This window comes from Vicugna pacos, chromosome 9 (genome assembly GCF_048564905.1).
Source record: "Vicugna pacos chromosome 9, VicPac4, whole genome shotgun sequence".
Classification (NCBI taxonomy): Eukaryota; Metazoa; Chordata; class Mammalia; order Artiodactyla; family Camelidae; genus Vicugna; species Vicugna pacos.
Genome location: NC_132995.1, coordinates 51990614 through 52017275, shown reverse-complemented (window position 1 = coordinate 52017275; position 26662 = coordinate 51990614). Strand labels below are relative to the sequence as shown.

The 26662-nt window shown below is 44.6% G+C and overlaps 1 protein-coding gene across 3 annotated transcripts in view; it reads right to left on the bottom strand.

The window, feature by feature from the left end:
- Window positions 1–26662, bottom strand: part of CDH13 (cadherin 13) — a 1012485-nt gene that overhangs the window by 929866 nt on the left and 55957 nt on the right. Inside the window, exon 1 of one of the 3 annotated variants that reach the window (XM_006207526.4) lies at window positions 12675–12860. The exons of the other annotated variants lie outside the window; for them this stretch is intronic. Within the exon in view, the coding sequence (XP_006207588.2) occupies window positions 12675–12719 (45 nt within the window). The 5' untranslated portion in view covers window positions 12720–12860. Of the gene's footprint in view, window positions 1–12674; window positions 12861–26662 lie in introns of those variants that run through there. 3 annotated transcript variants of the gene reach the window in all.

The window sequence follows — 26662 nt, the reverse complement described above, 5'->3', positions numbered from 1 at the left end:
CTTCAATGTAAGATAGACATGGGTGCATATAGCCTAGCCTCCTATCCTGCAGAGGGACCATTCTGATGCAAGTTTTGCACAGTTCTTCCAAAGGGCCCCAGCAACAATGAGACTCAGTTGCCCACAACAGTAACCAACTCAAAGATACACTTTTTATTGGCTTTCCTTCTGTCTTGCTTCATGGTCTTCACTCTGTGACCTGGAGTCATCTCCCAAAAGAGCTCCCTGCATCCAAGCCTATGTCTCCATCACTGTTTGGGGGAACTCAACCCAAGATACGGGGTTTAACACCAGTATAACTTTGGGTGGTGAGAAAGCCTTAAGAATTGTGATGGGGGGCAGAAGACCTAAACAAGCAATTCTCCAAGGAAGACATACAAATGATCAAAAAGCACATGAAAAAATGCTCAATATCACTAATTATCAGAGAAATGCAAATCAAAACTACAATGAGGTATCACCTCACACCAGTCAGAATGGCCGTCATTCAAAAATCCAAAAATGACAAATGCTGGAGAGGCTGTGGAGAAAGGGGAACCCTCCTACACTGCTGGTGGGAATGCAGTTTGGTGCAGCCACTATGGAAAACAGTGTGGAGATTCCTCAAAAGACTAGGAATAGACTTACCATATGACCCAGGGATCCCACTCCTGGGCTTGTATCCAGAAGGAAATCTACTTCAGGATGACACCTGCACTCCAATGTTCATAGCAGCACTATTTACAATAGCCAAAACATGGAAACAGCCTAAATGTCCATCAATAGGTGACTGGATAAAGAAGATGTGGTATATTTATACAATAGAATACTACTCAGCCATAAAAACTGACAACATAATGCCATTTGCAGCAACATGGATGCTCCTAGAGAATGTCATTCTAAGTGAAGTAAGCCAGAAAGAGAAAGAAAAATACCATATGAGATCGCTCATATGTGGAATCTAAAGACTCATGGACAGAGAATACAGACTTATGGTTACCAGGGGGGTAGAGGGTGGGAAGGGATAGACTGGGATTTCAAAACTGTAGAATAGATAAACAAGATTACACTGTATAGCACAGGGAAATATACACAAAATGTTATGATAAATCACAGAGAAAAAAATGTGACAATGAGTGTGTATATGTCCATGAATGACTGAAAAATTGTGCTGAACACTGGAATTTGACACAACATTGTAAAATGATTATAAATCAATAAAAAATGTTTAAAAAAAAAGAATTGTGATGGGTACCAGATTAAGTACTATAAAAGTTAAATTATTATGTCTTTTAGAGCTGGTCTAAAAATTATGTTCTACAGTCTTAAAGGCATCTTTACCTTGATCAAAGTTAACAAATAATAATCCAATAATTTGTGGCTCTAAAAATGTACCACAATCCTTACAGTGACAAGAGGCCAAAGGAAATGTTTAGTCTTTCACCCTGGCCTCTTCCCTATTCCAATTTAACCAACTGGTGAGGTGACTAATGGTTCACATGAGGGGTAAGCCAACTACAGCCCAAGAGCCAAATCTACATCTGCCTATTTTTGTAAATAAAGTTTTATTAAAACACAACCCTGCCCATTTGTTTACATATTGTCTGTGTCTGCTTTTATGCTACATTGACAGCATTGAGCAGTTACAAGAGAGACCATATATTTACTTGTTAGCCCTTTACAGAAAAATATTACCTATCCGTGGTTTACATCATTGGTTGCCATAGTTTTGGATTCCCAAAAGCAAAATTTCAAGAAAAACAAAAAAATAGAGAATGAACAAAGTTTTGCCAACAACAGTTTACCACTAAGGACAAAAACGCCCTCCGTTTATTAATCAACTTCCTTTCACAAAATATAGGACATTTCATCCCTAAAAAGTAGAAAGATCACTGCATCAGAACAATGGAATTCCCATTCCAAGAAAGAGTAGTAGATAAGCTCAAAACAACTGCCTATCTCATTTTAATTTTTTTCATAACACTGTCACGTTCCAAAATTATCATATTTACTTATTTTTGTTGTTGACTCTCTTTTTCCCTCATGAGAACGTAGACTCCACGATGGTAGGCCTTATCTTTCTTAACCACTGCCTCTTACCCAGGGTCAAGCGTCCTGCTTGAGATATGGTCATTGATCAGTAAATGTCTGTTAAATGAATGACTTAATCACATATGGAATGTACATCCTGAGAGAGGCAGAAACACACGGCCAACGTGTGGAGTGGTGAGGACTGGGCAGCGGGAGAGTGTGTACATCCCCCAGGACAGGGGCTCCATGAACACTCACTACTCTATAGCCAGGACATGAAATGGTGCCCGGTACATAACAGGCACTCAACAAATGTTCCCTGAATCAATAGCTACCCTGACTAAAGGTCCCTCAATTGAATTAAAAGGAAAAAGAGAACTTGTCCGGTAAAACACAACTAAACTTCAGGTTAGATTCAGTCCAATTGCAACTAATTATAGATCTGAGTGTCGATAAAGCTGTGGGCTCTATATTTCTCATCTTCCTGTAGATTGGGGGAAAGCATTATTGTAGACAGTGACACTCAGGAGACACTGGCTTAGATACTGGAGTTCCTTGGCACCTTTGGGGAGGGGATGCCATCCAGCCTTAGGGCCCAGCAGCAGGCAGGAAACTGCCAGAGAATTTGCCTGCCCGTTGGAAGCTGCAAAGGAGCCACACCCGAGCTGGTCCTGGCATCTGTGCGTCTGTTCTCACTGGGATGTCTGTTCTTGCTGGAGGAAGCATGCAATATGGGTGGGTTGTTTGTCCCTGGTCAAAAGCAAAGACTCAGCAATAAAGAATATAAATAACCCTGGGCTAACCTAGTTATGGCGTTTGTAACCAGTAGCCCAGAGAGGAGGTCCAGGTCCCAGGACCAATTTTAGAGATCAGGAATCCAAAAATCAGGTCAGTGCAGGCAGCTATTTTGACTCCAAGAGAGCCAGAGAACAAAACAGTCAAGGGAGAGAATTCTTACATCATTTGAGGGGACAAGGGAGGAAGTTTTTATACACTAGTGAAATACGGAGGAAAACACACATGCACAGGAATCAGATATGCATGGGTTCAAACCCTGACCCCCATTCTTCATGGCTGTGTGGCCTTAGGCAGATGACTCAATCACTCTGAACTACCTTTCATCAGATGCAAAATAGAGATAAGAATAGTTGCCCTAAAGGCTGCAGGAAGGATTTGAGATAATGTATGCAACTAGCACTTAGCAGTAAATTGTGTGGTAAATTTACCATAGTTATTTCAACCTATTTTAAATAACAATAATAATCATAAGTGCTCATGGTGTTGGCATGCAAACCCACTTACATACTGCCCTGATAAAGCCTCCTCGGAATAGCTTCTGGGAAGATACATCCAGAAGATTCCACCCCACCAGGCCAAATGATTTTATGAGGCATGAAGTCCCCAGAGGAAAGATCTTTGGGGAGCTACCAATATGGGAATTGGCAGATCCTTCCCTGGGGAGCAAATTTTATTTAAGGTTAATGCATTTTTCAATATACAAGTATTTTTCCCCTCTAAATTAGTCAGATGCTCAAGGCCAAGGCCCCATGGTACCTTCAAGCCATAAGCTGCCTTGGAACACACTATGTGTGAGAGTTAATGCAATTAGCGTTCCTTAAGCTCCTAGCATTGACCATCATGGGATATACTCTACATACATGGGGTGAGCATGAGCATACACTTACTTAATCAGCACTAACACCCTATTAGGCAGGTGGCCCTACTCTCTCTGTCGAGACACAGGAGGAAACAGAAGAGGGAAATATGGTGATTTATCTCATGTCAAACTGCATGCAAATGGTTGGGTCAGGATTCAAATTCACTTCTCAAAGGTTCAGAAGTCTCCCTGGTGCTCCAAAGCTAAGACTCTGACTCCTCTGGGTCCCAGGAGACCACAGGCCCTAATTCACCTCCAGCACCTCCCCTATTGAGGACCAGGGCTGTGTTGTACTCATCCCTGAACTCCCAAATTAGCAGCATTCTTGGCACTTACTAGATACTGAAAATTATAAGAAGAAAAGATGGGAGGACAAGAGGGAGGGAGAAAGGAAAAACAGAAGGAAAGGAGGGAGGGTTCAACAATCTTACTCCACCAATACTATTTTATTTAGCCCCTACTGTTTTGTATTGTAATAATTACCAACTTTGCATTATTTCAGCTATTTATTTCCTTGTTTCTTATTGGCTGCCCTCAGCAGACTGCAAGTCCCATGAGAGCAGGATCCACATCCATCTTGTTCACCTACGAATTCTCCAAACGTTTCATTAATACTTAGCAAGTGGACAACTGTACATCCCTCACCTTTTGAGGATAATGGACCTGTGCTGCTTTTTTTTTAAGAGAGGGCCAGCTGTGAAACATTTACTAGCACACCACTGCCTGGCACCCACTTGAAGCTTCTGCTACTACATGTAGAAACAAAAGTGTCACCAAGGCCACATCCAGCATGCTGAAAGAAAGGTTGGTTAGGATTCGCAGAGTGATTGCTGAAAGCTGTAGATCATTATTTGCTTCATGTAAGAAATATTTCCAGTGCTGCTGATTGAATGTTCAAGAAACGATTAAAAGGCTTGGCAATGTTTCTCCCAAATATCTTTTGCATGAAAAGTCTTAGAGATTGGTTAATTATAGAGGCTACACATCAGTCACTCTAGTCCAGGGCATTTCCAGGCCCCCACAGGGCCCATCCCAGATGCAAGCATGGACTACAAGTACTAGCGTATCTGGGGCCCTGGATGCCTCTTCGGAGGAGCATTACTGCAGCCTGGCTAACACCCCCAAGGAAATGGCCCTCAGACCCTGTTTACGATGTTAAAAGCCTGGGTTCCTTGCTTGCGCAAGTGGCTCCAGCTTCTGGCCAACTGGAAGAGTCAGAACTCAAGCTCGTATCCTTAACCCCTCCCTGGCCATTGTCTTGCCATCTTAAACCCAGCTAACAAGCCCTGCCCAGTTCTCCCCTAAATGTCTCCCAGATGCCCTGAGCAGGCTGTGTCTGCTTCTCTCATCTGTGCTGTCACTCCCTAGTCTAGAGTGACAAGAGTCCCTAGCCCCTTCCCACGATCGATCTCAAGCCTAGCCTAGCTTCTCCCTTCCACTCATGTTCAGCACCAATCCATTAGCTACACTGCAGCCAAACTGCCTTTATAAAATAGAAATCTGGCCTTGTCACACTAGACCCTCCCCTCATTATTGTCAATGACAGCCCACTGCTCCAGGACCAACACCAAAATCATTGAGACGCTGACATGCCCCACCAGCTGCTCCTCGCACCACTCTCTTCGGGCTGCGTGGTGTTTCGTCCTGCACAGAGACTTCCCCAGGCTGTGCCTTCTGCCTGGAATGCTTCCCCCACAACGAACACCCTAGTATTCCTTTGTCTGTAAGCCTCACTACTCCTCCAGACCACCGTCCAAACACCAAGCTGTCAGGGATGCCTCCTAGACCCTTCATCTGGATCTGACGCCTTTCTTACATTCATTCATTCATTCATTCATTCATTCATTCATTCATTCATGTTTTCTGAGGGCCTACTATTCGCCAGGTACTGTTCTAGGCCCTGGGAATACAGAAGTGATTTAGTTAGACAACAACATGTGCTGTGATGGAGCCTGTATCAAGGCACAGACAAGCAAAACATGTAGAATGGCATGATCTCACACAACTGTGTTTCCTTCCATCTAGCCATTGTCTCTGTTTCAAGTTATTCACTAATTGATACTGATCTCTCCTGTCAAGGGATCTCAAGGTCTGAGCCCCAAGAGAGCAGAGACTGAGTCAGCCTTACTAGCAGCTCTATCTTGAGCACATAGTAGGTCCCAGATGGATATCAGAGGTATTTATTGAATCCATCTCGTCCCAGGTGAATTCCCCTGAAGTGAGGTTGCTTGAGTGCTTGGGGCACAGGAGGTACAGTTCCTAATCCAAACCCCTAATGCCTCCCTGCCCTTCGACAAGGCTCCCTGCAGTCTCTTTCGCTGTAATTTTGAGCCAGAACAGGAGTCAGCAAACTTTCTCTGTAAAAGGCCTAATAGTAAATATTTCGGTCTTTGTGGGCCATATGGTGTCAACTGTGTTGTTACAGCACAAACACAGCCATAGACAATTATATAAATGAATGGGTATGGCTATGTTCCAATAAAACGATTTATAAAAACAGGCTGCAGGAAAAAATTGGCCCACAGGCCGCAGTTTGCAACCCCTGAGTTAGATGATCCCAGATGCCCAGCAGCTCATGGCAGTAGAAGGTGGAGCTTGTGTGGCCTGCTTCAGCCATGGGCTCCGTGGCAGGGTCCAGCAACTTTCCACAGACCCTACATCGACCGACAGGGAGATGATCTCAGTAACTCGTGCTTCAGGCATTTGCAGGCACCATCTCCTGCAGCACATGAAAAAGCAGGTCCCTGCCATCCCCGGAGGAAAGAGAATTTGGCCACATTAGGCAGGAATGGAGGCTGCCACAGTCCTTGCAGGATCCCCAGGCTCCTCCAGAGGCTGAGCTCACTTCCTGGCCCTGCCCAGGCATGTGGCAGGGCTGCTCTCAGCTGAGCAGCTGCTGCCTTCCACCCTAGCCCAGCCTGCACTCAGCTGGGAGACACAGAGGCTTTGTGCTTTTGTAGCGATTGGGTGACACTCTCTGGGGCCTTTGAAATGAGACATGACATGTTAAAACATGCTTAATGCTAATGCTAATTTTCAGGAATTTGACTTCTGCTGGCAACTGACAAAAGAAAAACACTCTTTTTGGATATATGTACGTAGTTATATTTGCCCTGATCTTTGGGGTCTGTAGCTACTGAAAACAATAGTTATCTGAGGCTTACCTGCTAGTATTGGATGAATGGACAGATTATTCTAGCATTTATGGAGCCAGAGAACATTAATTGTAGCATTAGCACTATGTGTAGACTGTGGTGGGTGTTAACTGTTAAAAACAGTTATAAAAATATCACACAAACTCCAGTGTATAAAAGTATTCTAGACACCAAAGCTCTGGCGCTAACATTACCCTGAAGTTATAAATGCTCAGATGTTACTCAGCGCTCCCAGAGTCCCCCACAGGACTAAGGCCAATAAGGTACTGTGATATTCTGATTTTACACATACTGTGGGTGAGCAACACTGCTGGAATGGCAACACCCAGGGTGTCACTGTACTCCAAGGGTAGTGATGTCCTTGGTGTAATCCTCTGTAGAGTGGGCCTACCTATCAATTATCCAGTGGTCTCAGAGCCCCTTGGCTGCTGACACACAACAATGTTTTAGATGTTCAACACTCGGGTACCAGCACTCAGAATGACTCAAAGCTGCAGTGTGTCACTTCTCTGGGTGTAATGATTCCCCATGAAACAATGACTGAGTGTTATGCTGTTCTGGGTATCCTTAGTTACCCAGTGGCATTGATAGTAATACCATTCTCAGGGAGGAGATGGTCCTCTGGATCATGTTCTTCCAAAGTTCACATCCATAAAATTCAATCAGAGTGGCCAAAAAGAAGCTAGTCTCTTCCTTTTCAAATAGCCTATCACTGAAAAACTGACTACATCAATTTGATCAAGTCTCAAAATTTGCAAAACCAGAAGTTCCCAATGTAAATGCCTATAGGGGCAAGTAGGTAAAATAAGTAAGTACAATGTTCTGGGTGAATAGGAGGGAGTCGTGGTGATTGTGGCAAACTTCAGAGGCATGTCCTGCCTAAAGTGGGCAATAACGACTCAACTCCAGGAAGTGTAGCCATGTGGGAATATGGCTGTAGGATTGCCTGACCTGCTGACATTATAAGAAATGCAAGAAACCTTTTTTTTTAATGTACAATATCCTATTTTCAAAACATGGGCCAAACAAGATACATCCATGAGCTACATTTGTCCTGTGGCTGCTACTTTGCAACCTCTGCCCAAAACTAAAGTTGCAGAAGTCAGGATGGATGGGCTTCCCCACCACTGAGAAGATATCTTGAGGTTCAATCTGCTAAGCCAAAGAGTGACCCATTCACCTCAATGAGCCCTGACTCAGTCTGCATTTCCAGTTTGAAATGTCATTGCTTCTCCCCTCTAGCTTGCCCTTAGCTCCTTCTCTCAGTAGAGAAAGAAATCACTTTCTACCCTCACCCTAGAATAAAACCACTACTTTGGGTCTGGTAAAGGTGCAAGGGGTCCTACAATCCAGCCATTCATCATTTGTGCAGTTTGCTCAGAGAGAAGGACCCAGATCTGGGGTCCCCAGGTAGCTGCAGAGGAGACAGGCTGCAGGGAATTGTATTGGCAGCAACCTTCAAGAGGGTCAGATTCTCCCAGGCATGTGGGCACCTTGCTGACAGCTAAGTGAAAACAGTGCCAAAACCAGTGGTCATTTGATTTGATTCTGCCCAACTGATTATTGTAATTGGATGACAGGCTGATATTTCCCTCTACTTTTCAACTGATGTTGGAGGGCGAGTGGATCTGGCTAATGATTTGCTCTTCTGGGTAGTTACCTAATGGGGAAGATTATCTCCTTCCACAGGCAGAACTGTTCCCGCTGTTTGGCTGGCTAAAGAGTAAAACCAGGTCCAACCTAAGTCAAATACCAGGAAACTTTAGAACTTCCTCTCATTTCATACTGCATTGTCTACAAGGGTCTTTGGAATGTTCCCTGCTCTCACACTCAGTGGGAATACATAGTTGAAGAAAAGAACAGAAGCAACTGCAACAGGGAAAAAAGGAGGAAAGACACTCAGTGCAAAATGACAGGACTTCTCATTAGGGGAGCTTGTAGAAAATAATTGAAAATAAGGAGAGTACTTTAGTTTGATTTTGACGGAGCTTCTACATTGAAGTTCTTTAAAATATGAGCTGTAGATTAAGAATTTTGTAATGCTGTGGATGGAGCCCTCTTCTGGAGAAATTTTTCAACAGGTATTAAAACAGATCAAAACATACAGAAATGAACACATACACACGCACAACACAGAAATATGAAATATTGTTGGCTGTTGTTACTTAGATGTGAACTGAATCCATAGTTTGTCCTTTTCTTTACCTTCCACTAAACAGAAATTAACTGGACTCCTCAAGGAACTTTCTTTTTGGAGGGAGGGAAAGAAAGAAAGATATTCACAAGAACCCAGTTATACTTTTACCTAAATAGTGAACTTTCGACTGAGACTCAATATACACAACCAAATGCTGGTGATTTTAGATAATGCAGTTATTGGGTACATTGGTTTATTGGGCTATTTCACTGAAACACATAGAAGGAAACATTTTATTTAATGGGAAGCCCAAAGGCTAAAGATAGAAAAGGAGAGAAGGGAGGGAGGCAGAGTAGGAGATATTAGCTAAGATGACTGTTGGGGCTTTTAATATAGACTGTGGCATTGCATAAGTTCCAGATCACATATTCATCCTTGCAGTTTATTAAATCTCTTTGGGGATCTGTGAAAAAGTTGTTCAGACACATGAACTCTAGCACTTTGTGATTCCTTCCACCACTTACATCTCTGTTTCTCCAGTGCTTTTAAAATCTTACAGGCTGTCCCACATTGAACCCATCTCAGAGCAGGAGATGCCCTCTGCAACCCTCAAAGTCTTTCCTCCTTATCAGAAGGGTTCTGCAAATAACCACTGCCCTTAAAAATATAAGATATGAAGTTGCAGGGGCACTAGACAACACTGATTCTCATTTAAAATCTTGAAAATCAAGATTCTGACTCCAAGAAAGACCTCCACATTTTAAATCAACATCTCAGAATTCTGTGGAACATTTTTAGTCACTCCTAAGTGACTGTTCTCCAAACCTGAACCACTCCCTAAAACTCTAATTCTTAGGGGATTACTCATTCATTGTTAGAAATTTTGGCTAGATGTGATTACCAAATTAGGTGGGTGGGTGGGGGAATCATATTTACAGTGGAATTCCTAACTCATGCCTCTCTTGATTTGTTTCACATTCATTATTTATCATAGCCAAGTTCCAGAGGCCACTTCTGGGACAGCCTTTTCCAAAATGCCCCAGGGGAGAAGGAGAGGTGACTGTTTCTCTGCTTTGTGAGCTTCCAGCCATTGTTGCTTAGAATTCCTCTTCCTCCTTCCAAAATGGCTAAACCAGCCCCCTAGCCTATAAACTTACAGAGACTGATGGCTTCCAAAGCTGGATCCAGCGTATCACAACTGCGGTGGAAAAACACACACATACTTGCCTGAACACCACTAAGGCTAAATGACTAATTTGCTTTATTACGGTGTTTTTCCCCTTCTGTTTTCTCTCTGCTGCAGGAAAGTTTTGTTTTTGCTTGTTGACTCAAAGGCACCAAGACTCTCTCCACTTTTCACTGTGGCACACAGAGCTCTGCACTTGAACCTCTTGCCAGTTAACTGATCTGCACCAAAATGATTTCCCTGCAAGGAGCTATTGCTACCAGGATATCAATTACTGTCCTAATGTGGACATTTGCTCTGATTATGAATAACAATCTGAGAGAGAAATAAGCCTCTCAGGGCAGGCAATTCAATTCACAGTAAAATCTCTGCTCTCTGATCCTAAAGAAACCAAGAGAGCAGACAGCCTTCAGGAGTTACCTGTGCCAGCCAGGCCCTAGGTGAGGAGACACACCAGCTGCTTTGCAAAAGGCATCACCTAAGACTCTAGTGCATAGAGATTGCTGGGTGCTATCATGTGGTCTCTTTTACTCAAAGGAAGACAAAACTTTGGGCAAACCCTGAAATCCAAACAGGTCAAAACATGCCCATGGAGAAAAGGCTTGTAAAGTCCTTGGTAAGGCTATGGTAAGTGCTCCCCAACACAGAAGGCTCCAGAGTGCTAGGCCTTGTGCCAGATGTATCACCTAGGACATCCTGTTGAATGTCCTCGAATCTGCCTAGCAATCCTAGGAAAGTGATAAAATTACAGTGGAGAATCTGGAAACTCAGAAAGGTTAAGAAAGTTACCCAGGTGGTACCACTAGGATATGGCAGAGAGGATCTCTCTGAATCAGAAGCGTGCTCTGAACCTGCTAAATCAGGAGAGAGAGAGATATATATATATACACAAACACACATATACTCCACTGCAGAGAAAGAGTTCAGAAAGTCTGGAAAACTGGTTCACAGACAGGTTTAGGATTTGTGGCAGGACTTAAAGCTACAGAGACCCCAAGAGAATCAGCTCAAAGCCCTAGAAGAAGAGGAATATAACTGGGCAGTCCTGAATGGGGGCTGTGTATCCAGGAAAGAAGGAAGTCATGAGTTGGGGAGGGTGGGGGCTGTTCAGCAGTCAGGTACCTTACTCTGCCTCCGGGCACCACCATCCACCCCCACCTCCCACTGTGAGTCACCATGGTCACTGCTTGCTGGGACATTGACCCATTTCCAAAGTCTAACCCCAACACTGATGCGGCAGTGGTCTCCCCTCAGAAGGCTGTACTACATCTCTGCATCCCAGCCAGCCCTTGCCTCTCCCTCCCTCTCACCGCACCCACACACTGACACATGTGCCTCATCCCCTGGCATCCAGGAGTCCTGGCCAGGAATTCAACACCCATTCCAATTAGCACCCCAAGGCACTCCCTGTCTCCTTCCCTCTTCCCTGCCTGGTCTTTCCTTGATCTCACCCATGCACTTGTAGGCTGCCAGCTCGTGCCAAGTCCCACAGACTGCCAGGGAGGCCTGGAGGGGACTGGGTCACAGCGCTGTCAGAAACCACAGGCCCCTGAGCAGGGCTGAGCGTGTCCCTCAGCCGCCAGTCAGCACCTCCAGTCTGGCCTCCTCAGAGTACTGCTTTCCTGCACACAAACTTCCCGAGATTTCCGAGATTCAGAGGTGGTTGCTGGAGAACCCCGTCTCCATCTCCCCCTCTCCCAGGTCGCCAACCCTTCCCTTGCGCCTCAGCGCTCCGAGGGTTAACAGGCAGCTGCAGGGCCCGGGTGGGCAAGGCTTGAACTTTTCTCCGCGCTCCGCGCCCGACTGGGAAGGCAGGAGAGGTGGCAGTCAGGGCTCAGGGTCGGAGCTCCAGCGGGCTAGACAAAGGGGGCGCGAGGGGCTGGGGCCTGCTCCCGGGCTGGGGGGCGCGCTCAGGCGCTTCTGGGCCCGAGGTCAAGGAGGGAATGGACCCCGATGCCGGCACTGCTGGCTCCTTTGAGCGACAGCGGCAGCCGGGCTGCAGCTCTCAGCTGGCCGGAGGCGCCTTCTAGCGCGCCGCTGGGCTGGGCTAGGGGGCCCGGGCGCCCCGGGAAGTCGGCGGTGCCAGGCCGGCCTCACCAGCCCGGCAGCCCGCAATCCCGACCCGAGCTGCGCTTCCCTCTTTTGGCTCTGGGTTAGGGAAACCACGACTCCTTGGAGTCGCCTCCAACTGAGTCTTTCTCTAATGCATGAGCCTACGGAGGCGGCGGATCAAAGTTACCCCACTTGATGTAGGCGAGAATGTCGCCCCTGCTTGCACAAAAAAGGACTCGGGAGCTCTCTCCTCCTCCCCTTAACGTACACACATATACACTGGCAAGCCGGAGTGGGAAACCAGGGCCCCCGTAGGATTTCAGGGATTGGGAATGACCTCCCTTGTGAGCCCCGAGCTGTCTTCGTCGCCGCACCCAGAGTCCCCCGACCCCCAAAAAGCCCCTCGCCCAGCCCGCGGCAGGCGATCAGAATGCAGAAACGGGTCGCAGGGCGCGCCCAGCAGCCCCTCTTCCCTACCTGGGACAGAAGAACGCACAGGACGAGCGGAGTTGTCGGCTGCATTTTGCCCGACTAGAAGCGCCCGGCGGCGTTTTCATTCATGCACGCGGCTGCACTGAGCATATTTTCCGTGGGAGCCAGGCTTTGAGGAGAGGCTCTGCCTCGCCAGCCAGCCAACTTCCCAAATAGATCAGCGGCAGCATCACGAAAGCATTGGGTAGAGGCTGATGACCAGGACCAATGGCTTTACAAGACGGATTCCTTCATAAAGCTCCTCGTTTTGCATGGCAGATACGGCGGCGAGCACCTCGCACAGAGCGAGCCCCTCCGAGGAGGCAGCCAGTTTGCTTTTTTGGACTGTTGGGGCCCAGCCCCACAAATCACGCCAGCTGGTGCCACTTTTCTAGAGAATGCAATTGCACTGGGAACTGTCGGCCACTTCCAGCCCAGTGCAAAAAAATTCTCTGTATTAAAATGTTAATAAGATCCACTTTATTTCCAATAAATCAAATAAAATGACCCCAGCAGTTCCAGCCCTTTCTATGCCTGGAAAGACTTGGTGGTGGATTTTTTTTTCCTTTTTCTTTTTTTTCCCCCCCCAATGTGGCCCAGTGATGACGGTGTTTGGTGTTTCCCTACCATCTCACAAATCACAAAGACGAGATCAATTCTAGCTTACAGAAAAAAATCCATCAAGGGGCAATAGATTTTATTAATTGCTCAGGTGAGAGTCTGACTGGCTGCCTACTCCACAAATGTGCATCAGGCACCAAAGTTGACACTGTGGTTTGAGGAAACTTTTTTTCCCTCTATCTGGATGTGTTATTTCAGAAGCTTCTAGCTGCCTCCAGAGATTGGAAAGAGTAGTACCCACTGCTCAAGAAATTTTATAAATGGGGTGCTATGGGAGTGAAGTAAGAGGGAGATCTATGTCTAACTTTCCCAGGAGGAATTTAAGAATATGCAGTAAAGACCTTATTTTGTCATTTCCATGGAGCCTCCTTAAAAAAAAAAAAAAAGATTTAAGGTGTTTTATAATAAAGGACAGTTGTTCAATGGAATTTATGCAACCAAAATAAAAAATCTGGGTCAGGAAAAAAAAATCAGAAAACTGAAATGCTAAATCTGAGCTTCCTGGTGGCCAAAGCAATAAGAGAAATATGTAAATTATAGAGTTCTTGCAGATACATGTATACATACATATATCTTCTGACATAATTTCCTGGGTGCTAAATACTGGAATAAATGTATAATGTGACATCTAAAAGCAGGACACTGAGCAATAGGCCATGCTGAGATTCAAAGGATTAAGCTGTATTCCCAGCATCTGGCATAGGGTTTGGAATACATAGACAGTCATTTGTGTGTGTGAAATAGATGTTTGGACTTAATCAAGAAGTAGCAGAGGGTGAAGTAGGGCAAAAAATCTGGAGCCACGTTGCTTAAGCTTAACCCCCAGCTCTGCCACTGACTAGTAAATTGCTCACTATCTCTGCCTTTGTTTGTCCACTAGTTAAGTGAAAATATAAACTCTACTGAACTCATGAGGTTAGGGTTAGAAAAATAATCACTCAATAAATGTAAACTGATGTACTTTTTAAAATCTTTCATTGTCAGCAGTTCGGTCACAAGGTCAGCTCACGTGTTCCCAAGGTCACTGATGAAGATGCAATGCCATCTGACCACCTGGCTCCATTAGCCAGTGCTGGCCCAACAGATGGCAATGTTGGCCAAACAGTCCCCAGAAGAGTCCAGGAAAGATGGATGCTCTTCTTCCAGTCTCTTCAGCTTTCCACTGTCCTCTTGCCTAGGTAGGCATCTACCCCTGAGCCTCTTGAGAAGTGCAGTCACAGTATTTGACAGATGATCTGATTGTCCCAGCTTGGAAACCATGTGTGTGGAGACCCACACCCATATTCCCCACCAGTAAGAGTAAAATAGGATACTTTGGAATCAAACAGGCTTCAGATCAAGGCATTCTGAAATACCCTAAATTTCCTCCATTTCAGGGCAGGAGCCCTCTTGTCAATCAGGGGCCAAATGAGCTGAGCCCACGGATTCAGCAGACAGAAAGACAAAGAGAGCAGAGCAGAGCTCAGAAGATGATCAATCATGATAAGGGGGAGAGAGGGCAAAAAAAGATGATGTTCTAGTCACTTTTCCATGGGCAGTCACTCAGGCCAGGAAGCAATGAATGGCAGTGTGTGCCTAAGGCTGCCTTGTCCAAAGTACAGAGCTGTATAATTGAATTTTACAGTTCTTCTGGCCCTTTCTGTGGTCTCCCCATCCCATCCTCCTTACTGCTGTTCATTCAATAGGACAGGTTTTCCTCCTTTCTCGGCACAGGACAGGGCTGTACTTGCTGGCCCATCTGTGGTCCCCATGGGGCCATGTAAGTAGTTCTAGCCAATGAGCTGTGAGCAACAGTGACAGGTCTCACCTCAAGGCTGGAGCATTTAATCACCAGTGTGAGAAGGGTTGGTGTCCCTGGAATAGGTGCTCAGATAGGGGTTTGTGCAAGTCACTTACTGGGGAGTTTTCTCAAGAGCAGCCACTGCAAGAGGAAGGGAAACTAGTCCAGCAGAGGGAGAGGTAGAAGACTTCGCAATTGCAGCAGAGGCCTCAGCCAATTCCAGCAGAGCTCTGAGGCAAGAGTTGCCCTTTAGAAATGAGCCTAATAGAGTCAAAGGGCCGTGCCTGAGTGGCCCCCCGAGGGCCAGCTGTTGGCTGTTCCTCCAAGGAGGGGAATAATCTCTGGTGAGGTAGCTCAGTTCAGCCAAGGGCACTACTCCAATCTGCCCTCAGCTTTGTCATCTCTACATAAAACTAACGTGTGACTCATAGCAGGTAACCAAAGCCTGTGATTCCCAGGCTGCAGATGACCTCATGCATCTGATGGTACCAGGGAAGATGGCTGTAGATTTGCCTGACTGAAATCCTGCTCACTCTTTTTCCAGCCAGGACCTGCACAGACATTCACCAAGGTCCTGGGCTTTCGTCCTGAGCTGTTCTATCAGCAGGCAGAGTGGCTCCAGTCAGCTTACTGATTTCAGGTGTCCAAAGAGCCAGTTTCTGTTCCTTCCTACCTTAGTCTTCACAGGTTGGACTTTTGGGCCCAGGGGGAGTTAACTTCAAGAGGCTTATTAGGCCTTGAGGCTTACTTCTAGAAACCCATGAAGGCTAGGAAGGCTGGGAAAAGATTTGTCTATAAAATGAAGCCTGAATTGGGATCTCTAGAATTCACTTATATTGGGCAAGTTGCTTTTACACCTCAAGCATCAGTTTCTTCATCAACAAAATGGGAGTAATAACATAACACTCCAAGGATTATCATAAAAACTGATGTCATTTTCCCCCTCTATCCCCTACTCCCCTCTACTCTCAGAAAATGTGCATTTTGTCAATAACATATCAGGTTTTGTTCAACAAAGACAAGAGAAAAACCATTTCACTCCAATGATAGAAGACTTCTGAAGAAGAAATCCATTTTTGTTTATTTGTTTTGCCTTGTTTTCCCTTCAGCTCCCTAATGAGGGTCTTTGGCAGATGGATTGATTGATGGTGGCAAGTAAATACTGAAACTGAAAACCACTCCCTACCTATCCCCACTCTATCTCCTCCCACCCTAGCCCCCACCAACCCCTGATGGCTTTTGCAGCTGTGGGCTCCCCAGAAGCTGTTTCTGCACTGAGACACATTCCAGGTTCACACTCCTTTTCCAGGCACATCATCCTGGCTTTGGAGCTGATGAAATCATCCAACAGTCAGCGTCTGTCTCCTGAGGTGCCAGGGAGTGAGACTGTTTCCTTTCATTGACTGACATGGTTGAAGATATCATTTCTGAGTGTGTGGAGGTGGCCGTGTGGGTGAGTGCAGTGCTTGTGGTTATGTGAACAAGCACATGGTGTATGTATATGGAAAGGGTGTAACTGGTGTATCATCCAGCAGAGATAATTTATTCAAATTTTGGCACCCTCTGAAAGTGCTGCTGTGATGAGGTATTTGAATAGAACAGTGACAAACCAGATAGATGCCCTTACGAGACACGACAGTTATCATGTATGTCAGGATCCCTCGATAACTGGTGTATGGGATATACCTGGAAAGCAGGGAGGGAAACTCACCCTACATAGCCTTACAACATAGCACAATGCTGAAGCTATACCCCTCCCAATGGGATAGGCTGGTAAAAATACCCAGGTTGATGACAATAAACCATCCCATAACACCTGGCCACCCAGAAGGAGCATCCCTAATTACTCTTGAGCCATGAAACTGCTTTACATTTCTTCGGAGCCCTTTACATTACTTGACCTTACACTACTAGTGGTCACTTATATCATTGTCTCAATTATTCATTCCAACCTGTACCTATACCTTTTATACCTTGACTTTGGCTTTGGACACACAAACTTGGTTTGGCCACTGGAATGAGGCAGAGTGATGGGGTGCCAGCTATAAGCCCAGGCCCCAAGAGGCCCTGTGCATTTCAGCCAGCTCTGGCCAGGGCCTTTACCAGTGTTTTCAAAGGAACATTCACAGGCTAGCGCACTGGTCACAGGAGGAGAGATGAGCACCCCCTGGACCCAGAGATGCTTGAGCAAGCCCAGCAGAGTCCCATCCAGATTAGCTGACCCAGGGTTATTTGAACTAAAACTAAATAATTGCTTTAAATTTAGGGGTGGTATGTTATGCAGCAATAACTAACCAAAAATTACATTTGCTTGTTTGTTGTCTTATATCCCTGTGAAATATAAGTTCCATGTCTGTCTTTTTGCTGCTGTGTGCTCAACTTCCAGAATAGCGTCTGGCATTCAGTCAGTCCTCAGATGCTCATTCTGAGAAGATAAATTAAATGACTTCTGTATTGAAACTGTTGATGCTGATATGAACCCCCTTACATGTACTGCCCTACCAGAAAGACTTCCTGATGGTGACAGTTCAATCCTCCCATGTGGAAAACATCCTCTGACTTTGACAGTCTCCCCTCCTATGGCCATCTAATTCAGCCTATGACAAGACTAGGTCTTCTTATGATAGTCTATACCAGCATTAGACAAAGTAAGGAACATTTCACAGAGACTAGTGTGAACAAGTCAGGTGTTTGGGTTCTTTGGTGATGGACACGTAGGGTGTGACATCCTTCTGAATTTCTGCAATGTGTAAAGAGCCCAGGCATCTAAGAATAAGATAGAAAATACTCCTTTGGTTTTTGAGATACTATACTAATAGAGAATCCTTTGTGAATATGTTTAATATAATCATGACTTCAACACCAGCACAGAGGTAGAATGGGGAGTGACTTTTAAGCCATCTCAGTTTAATTGGCCTAACTGTCTTTAGGACTTCGGTCCCTCGTGGTAGCAAAATTGGGCATTCAGACACCAATTTTATTCTAAGAAGTAGAAGTTGTTAAAACCCCCCTCTAGGTGTCTCCCTTACCCAAAATTAGTGACTGGGGTTATTTCTACACAGAGAATCATCTCAGCATCAATATGGTAAAGCAGTGCTTTTCAAAGTGTGACCCTTAGACCAGCAGGATCAACATCACCTGGAAACTTGTTAGAAATGAAAATTCTGAGGTCTTAACCAAGACCTACTGAATCAGAAACTTGGGATTAGGGTTCAGCAATCTCTGTTTTACAAGCTTTTCATATGCATAGTTTGAGAACCACTAGAGAATTCTCCACTACTCACTAACATATATTCATTCACTCATTCAAGAAATATCACAAAGCGCCTATTGCACATTAGCCACTGACATAGGCAACAGAGGGAGAAATGAAAAGGTATATTTTGTGTGCCTCAGAAAATATGACTCACAGAGAGGAAGACATCATTCTATTACAATGTGCTGCAGGAGATGCTGAGAGAGTCAAAGAAGCCAGAGCTATGGGGGAGCAGGATGCCTTTAAGAAGAGGCAAGGGCTCCACCGTGGTTGATTTCCTTTGTATGTCAAAACTATCACAGATCTCTGCTTGACAGAGTTGTACTTTTTGTATCTGTTGATGAGCAACTAAATAATAGCAAAAGGCAGCTGAATTCAACACCTCCCTCTACCTTAATTTGAAGTTTATTCTTTACAATCTTACCTAGGTAAAGTTGCAAATGGCAGTGTCTGGGGGAGGTGGTGAGCATTATTTATAGTTGACAGATAATGCTTAGTGAGCATTTAGTAAGATGCCTTCCAATGACAGTCTGGTCCCCATGCCCCCAATCCCCACCTGTCTGTGGCCCCAAGCAGGGAACTGCTAGAGTAAGGGAGAAATAAGGAAAAGGAGACACTTGGGGGAGGGGCTGATGACCAGAGGGAAGGCAGAAGACAAGTCTGGGCAGTTTGGGGGGCAGATTAGAATCAGTTTACACTTCAACATCCGGAGGTTGAGCTCTGTCATACTGGCAAAGGGGAATCATCCAAACTGCTTAGACGGAAAGTTCAATAGCTCATTTACATTTTAGGACTATGACTCTGGCCACATTGGAGATGAATTGCATCGAGTGCCACCACTAAGGAAGAGAGACTTCTGTGAAGACCATTGTACAGAATATATAAAAGATAAGAGCCAGAATTCTTTTTCTTAGATTTCTAACCAGTGAGTGGTATGGGAATATTACATGGCCATCTATCCTGCTGCCTAGATGTCTGGCACATAAAAGAACCTTCTATAATAACAGATAAATTAAATATACTTATTAAATTACAGGAGATTACCTTTGAGCTACAATTCTTCACCCTACGCAGTATCTAATTCATGTCCCATTAGTGGTAGAGTAAACTTCCTCCCCTTTGACTTTGGGCTTGATCATTTGGCTTGCTTCAGCTAACAGAATGAGGTGATGGTGACAGTGTGCAGTTCCGATTCTAGGCCTTAAGAGCCCTACTGTGTTTCTGTTTGCTCTCTTACACCTCTGCCATCTCCATGAAAAGAATATGCCCTGGCTATCCAACTGGCCCAAGGAGGATGAGAAACAGGCAAAGCTGAGCCATCCCCACCCATCCTCAGATCTGCAGTGAGAAGCAGAGTCTAGCTTAGATTAGCCAAACTCCAACCAACCAATGGATCCAAAGGAATTAATGCTTACTATTGCATGCCACAGACACTGTTGTGGCTGTTTATTATCCAGCAACAGCTGACTAATACATAAATGAACCCCCTTCTTGGGACTATGAATAGTTCAGGGCATGGGCTGAAAGTTGAATACTTAAATATAGCATACTCGTTTACATGGGTATGACCAATGTTTATTGTTTACTACAAATTCAAGCCCTTAATACTTTCTCTACTCATCAAACAGTCCTCTCCTCCCACCCACCTAATCCAAGCCAGCTGTCTCCTTGCAAATCCCTAGGTTTCTTTTTGAATATTTACTGCAAAGTTACTGAACCTGTTTCTTGTTGTTTTTCTTATGCTACCATAATTGTAAGGCCATCACTTAAGAATTACTTGAGAAAACTTATTTACAATGCAAGGCAGATCCATGAATGTTTGTAGTGGATGAATTTATTTACAATGTAACTCAAATCCGCCAATGCCTCTAGTAGATAAAATTGTGCTGCTCCTATAGAAAGAAACCCACCCAGTTAATGGTTTCTCTAGTCTTTCATGAATAAACTAAGGTCAGGGCCACCATAATGAGTTGAGGAAAGTCAATCTGCAGAAGCAAGTTATGCACAGAAAATTACATTTTAATGATACTGTATGTGTGGCAGCTGCCAGAATTTAACCAAAGGAAAGTCAGAAAAGGTAAATTCGAGACTCTTTCATTCCTTAAGCTGAGTTTTATGGATTTAAAATGGATGATGTGTAATTTCCATGGGTCAGGTGTGACCTCTCTCTTTCTCTCCCTGGATACCCCTCACCCACACACTGTCTGGCACTGAGTAGACATTCAGCAGACATGAGTGGGGTGCATCAGTAAAAGAGTGCAGGTACACAGGAGAGGTCCTGTTTAGCCTTACATGTCTACTGTCTATCATACTTACATTTATTACAGTTGAAAAAAAAAAACTACCAAACAATATACCTCTACTTTCAGCATCCATCTTCTCCAGCAGTGGTTCTCAAATTGTTGTCCTACTGTGCACCGCCATTCAGTCTCAACACTCCACATGGAAATTTTATGTATCTACTGTTTCTATGGCATAAAACTCAAACGTAAGAATGTCTTGAATCATAAAATTCTCTCCTAATACATGACGGAAAAGGGAGACTGACCAGAGCCTTTGAGGCCTTGCAAAGCTCTCTCCTGCCTCCCTCTTCAAATTCACACCGTTTCTCCTTGCCCTTGCTCACTAGGCTCGGCTATTCTCTCAGTCATCAAGCATGCCAAGCTTTTCCCTACACACAGGCCTTTGCACATTCTAGTCACTCTGTCTGGAATGCTCATTCCTCTACTTCCAGGTCCCTCATCCTCCCAGAATCTGTTTATATGTCATCGCTTCAGAGGAGAAGCCATCCCTTATCAGTTGATTCTTTATTAGCTCATTTCCTTATTTGTTTCTTTCATGGCATTTGTCATCGTTTGTCACTATTTTATTTATTGTTCACTTCTTTCCGTTTGTTTCCCTCACTAGAATTTAAGTTTCATGATGGCAACTAAATATCTGTTATTGATCATTGTACTCTAGGACCTAACCATGCCTGGTCCATGACAAGCACTCAATAACCTTTTTTTCTTTTTAAAGAAATGAATGAACAGATGATCTTATGGCCAATGAGAGTAGATGGACCAGCGGGCGTCTAGATGCATTCATGTCGTTAGGAATACCAAGTAGTAGTCCAATGGCTGATAACTACAGGACACCACCAGGGAATCAGTGTTCAAAAATATGGTCAGGATTAAGAGTGCACACTTCAAAGCCTTCTGTGGTGTAAAACATAAGACCAAGGGTCCAGGGGCCCTGTGTGAACCAACTAAACTACAGTCTATTCTCTTTGCCAAGACCAAGCTCATTTGAGCCTCAGGGCATGCCCTAGGGGAACTGAGGACCCAGCATTCCCAAGGTGAATCAGGGAAGGCTGAGGTGAGCCGGGGCACACCTGAGCAAGACATGATAGAATATTTTCAACACTATTTTCTCTTACTTGACAGGCCAGGAATTCATCTAAAGCCCTTTCAAACTGCCAAGTTCTTGTTCATGTAATGAATCTATTGATTCACTCTTTGTACCCAGGAGACTCTGAAGACCACAGAATGTCAAAAGAAAAGACAAAGAATTCTCGTTCCTTGTCGTGGAGCCTTATGGGTGAAGAGGCAGGTCTTGACATATTCCCAGAGGATGCTCCTGACCCAGTTATTATTCTTTGGGAGTGAAATGGTTACTTATTTCAGGACTTACGTACTTTATTGCTCTCAGCTAACATGCCTCCCAGGCCCCAAAATTGTTCCTCTCTTGACAAAGAAAGTAGAATAGGACAACTATTTATTCATTTCTTTGTTCATTCATTCATTCAACAATAGTGTTGATAAGAAGCGGCAATATATAGCAAACAAACAAAAAAAGGGTATTTTTCTGGAATCAAGCTAAGTGCTTAATCTCTAGATTGCCAGACTCCTCCAACTCCCCAGTTGACTTTCACATTGTTAGCAGAGGAATTTTTAATTAAAGCAATTAGTATCAAGTATTTACTATGTGCTAGGCATTATTTTACTTAGCAGTGAATAACAGCAACTTTGTTCCTGGCTTTTGTTCCTGAATCTGTTCTTGGTATATGAATAAAATCTTCAACGGCTCCCCACTGCCTTTAATTCCAAATCCCAAACTTGGCATTCAGTGTCATACATAAAGATTCTATATGCCTGCTCTGCTTTATTTTCCCCAGCAAAGCTCAAGCCCCAGCCATACAAGGACATTCTACCATTCACCCCACCTCACAGAAAGCTATTTCATTCAACAAGACTTTTGCATGCGCTGCTTTCTTGGATTTCTCTTGTGCAGGCCTAAGTCCAATTGGTGGGTCATAGCTCATCATTAAGGACCAACCACCTCAAATGCCACTTACTCCAGGAAGTTGCCCCTGATCCACCCAGGCTGAGTTAAATGCACTTAGAACATGTCATTATTAATTTTCTGGAATCCCTCTCTGGAATATCAGCTGCTTAAGGTAAGGAACCAAGTCTTATTTTCATCTGAATCCTTAATAAGCCCAGTGCCAAACACAACACACTTAGGACTTCAAAATAACATCTATGCATTGATAAATGCATGCATGATAAATAATCATGAGAATTGCAGTATTCATTAAGTGCCAGGCACTTTTCCAAGTATTTCATACTCATGTTTTTCTCAATGAATCCTAACCAGCTCCATATAAAATATGATCATCCCCTTTTATTGGTGACCAATGACAGACAAACCAGCGCTGGGGGCAGAGGAGAAAGTACTGAATTGGGAGTCCAAGCTCCTGAGTCCTGAGCCAGTCTCCACAGCCTAATTGTGCCTTGGCAGAGAACAGATCTGCATTCTCGAAGCCTCAGTTTCCTTTCTTGTTAATAAGCACAGCCTTTGGAGTCAGACAGCCACTCTGTCACTCGCTAGAACAGGCTTAGGCGAGCTACTTAACTCATCACCACTGAGCACTTGCCATCTGCCAAGGTCTGAGCTGTGTGGTGGGAGTAACTGCAGAAATAAAAATAACATTAATTGAGAATTGTTTTATTTAAAATTTTACTGTTTTATTATTTATTTTTATTATCTATTTGAAGTATTATTTCATTTTAATTTATTTATTATAATTATAATTAATTAATAGCTAACTTTCATTGATAATAGTGACAGTTCACTAGTCTAAGCACTTTTTATGTGTCAGATTATTTAACACGACAATTTTGAGAGGCTGATTCTATTTCTAGCTTTGAAATGAATAAACTGAGGCATAAATTAGTGGACAAAGGGCTTGAACCTGGACCCCTCAACTATAGAACACAAACTCTTGACCAGCTCGCCATCTGCCTCTTTTTGTATGTTAACGAAAAGACAGACCCTGCAAGTTCTCGCCTAGCAAAACTGCTAACTCCTCTTTGAGTCTCAGATGCCTCTTAAGAAAAAAGGGCTGCTAACAGTTTCTCCATCACAAATTGTTGTACAAATTAAATGACTTGACTCATGTAAAACATCTACTGACCTCTGTTATGAGTGGGTTGGACTGGCTGTTTCACAGCTCATCCCTTCCAATCCTCAAGTTCTATGGAATCAGCCAGAACTCAAGGACCCCATATGCCACCCAGCACTTTGAGAAGGAGGAGAGAGTGGCCATCAAGAGTTTGGAGTTAGTTTGCAATCTGCCCCAGGGGCAGAGCTGGGCATCTGCACAGTTTATGGGACTGTCCACTGAGCTACACTTTCTAAATATTTCAGTCTCAGCCAATTCTGTCACATCTAAGGACTGAGTGTATATGAACAGCAGTAACCTATCACAAAATGGTAAAATTCTCTCTGATTCCAGAGAGCCACCACCAAAGAGCTGTGGCTCTAGGACTTGGCCACATGGTTTCCCTGCCCTCAAGGTGGACAGAATCAAAGAATCAGATGTACAGGCTTGGTTAAATTCCCTCATCTCTCATAGATTCCTCACCTTGGTCAGAAACTTTGGTGGGCACCCAGGTGTCTCGGAGGAGGAAGTACACCATATAAAGCAATGATGTCACTGACAGGCACTTATCCTGGGTATCTTACAGATACCACGCTCCTCAGTCCTCAGAAAGCTGATACCACTATTATTGTCATAAAACATCACCACTATGCTCACAATATCTGAAAGGTTGGGTGGGTAGCCCATTATCACTCAGAGCTAATCAAGAACATAATTAGAGTCCACAGGATAATAATAACTCGTTCATTCTTTCATTTACCTGTTCATTCACTCAACCATTATGAAGTATCGATTGTGTCCCTTTCCTGCACTGTTCCAGGAAAGAGCTGGAAGTACAGTCATAAACAAAACAGACAAAAACTCCAGACTTTCAAGGCACTTGAGTTCTAGTGGAGTGGGCAGAGGGTAGGTAGGTAATAAACAACATAAAATCTGTGAGATAAGATCAAATGGTGGCAAGTGTTCTGGCAGGAAAGGAGGAGAGAGCCATGGAAAGAGACTGAAAATTCCATAACTGCTAATGTTTATTTCATGATTACTCTGTGCTGGGTGTTATTCTAAGCATTTTGCATGTATCCACTCTCTGAGCCCTTCCAGCCACCCTAGGAGGTAGGTCCTATTGTTAGGATCTTATTAGAGGTGAAACAAGGAGGAGAGGTTAGAGGCCTTACATACCCAGGGGAAGAGCCAGAACTTGACCCCTAGTAATCTCATTTAAGTTACTCCCTTAGCTAATCAAGGTATGCAGCAGCCTAAGTTTAGGACAGCTGTCTAGACTCCTTTGGACGCATGTTTGGAAGGCACCTTCTCTTTGTTTCTGCTCCCTTCTTCCTTTCCCCTGCCCTTCTTTTTCCCTTCCTCCCAGGCTCCCAGCTTCATCCAGTTACTCATGGCCCACAAGTTCCATCCTCCTCCCCACCCCATGTCCTGCGGAGCTGCCCTGCCCTTGGACCTTCACCACCAGAGTGAGATGCTTACAAACCAATTTCCTCTTGCAGCTGTTGACCTCTCAGGCTGTGACTAGGTGGGGTGAGAGGCTAGAAGGCCCCTCTCCGCCAGGACTAAGAATGAGGGTAGATGGAGAGGGTTAGAAAGGGTAGGAGAGGCAGAGAATCCCACCCTGCCCCCATCCCCTTTTTCCAGATGAAGAAAACTGACTGCAAAAATGTAACTGAAGGAGCTGAGCTGCGATGTGACTATTTGACCTTAACCACTAGACTTCACTATTCATTTCAAAGAGCAAGTCTATGCCAGGCAGAAAATAGATGTTTAATTCAATACTGACTTGAAGAACAAAGGGACAGATGGATTAGGGAATATAAGGTGCAAAGAAATGGGCAGATGTGCACAGGCTCTCCAGCAGGCACGTGAAAGTGCAGCAAGGACCAGCACAGTCTGGTTGGAAAGCAGCTTTGGAAATGTCCAGGACCAAACAGTCCTCACAAATATTGCTGTAAATACAAGTCTGCAGTCTTCTAGCCAGGCACACCTAACCTTGTTTTTCAACTGCAGTTTTATAATGGTCTCTTGCAGGCTTTTTTCCTTTTATAGACAAGGACAAGTGTGTTGAGGGGACATAATTTGGGAGAGGCACCTGGTCAAACTGAGACCAGCACCCAGGGAGGGAAGAAGGCGCCCTTGGGAGAAGTAGAAATGCAGGGCTGACGGGAGAGGGAATTGTGCTGCTAATCCCTCACACCGTGACTTTACCAGCTTCTAATCACCTAATAGCAGGGCACATAATTGGCAGAAAAGATTGCCCTGCCCTTTACACATGTGTCTGCAATTACTTTTCAAACTGGGGCGATAAGTGGCATGATTGGTTTCCTTGTGCAGGCGCAGCCGCTTCTCAGAGACAGGGGCCTTTCTCCTGAAGCTGTGGTCAGCGCTGCAGGTCACAGGTGGATCAGCCCCCGGCAAACATACATCTTCCACCACTGAGGAATAAATCCTCAACTCCGCTAGTGTCTGACCTCACATGCTGCCTCTCTGCTGTGCACACTGTGCTTCACACAAGACTCCTCACTGTGCTCCATCACCCTGGCTTGTTCTTGTCTCTGTGTTTACATTTGCCACACCTCTGCCTGTATCTTCTCCTGCCTTTTTTAGATCTGGTCTCACAGGGCACCTCCTCAAAGAAGCCCTCCATGAATACCTTTATTTAAAATACCTCTCTTCTACTCCTTAGCCCCAGGTCACACATCTCATTCCTGTTCTTCTTTGTATCACATACCACAGTAGGATGCCATGTCTTGCCTGTGTCTGTTTACTCGTTTACTGTCTGTTTCCTAACTGGGATGGAAACTCTATGAGAGAAGCCTTTGACTTTATCATCCCTACATCCTCAGTGCCCAGTAGGAAGCCTGTGACGGCGCGAGCACGCAACAAATATCAGCAGTGGGTGGATCCGG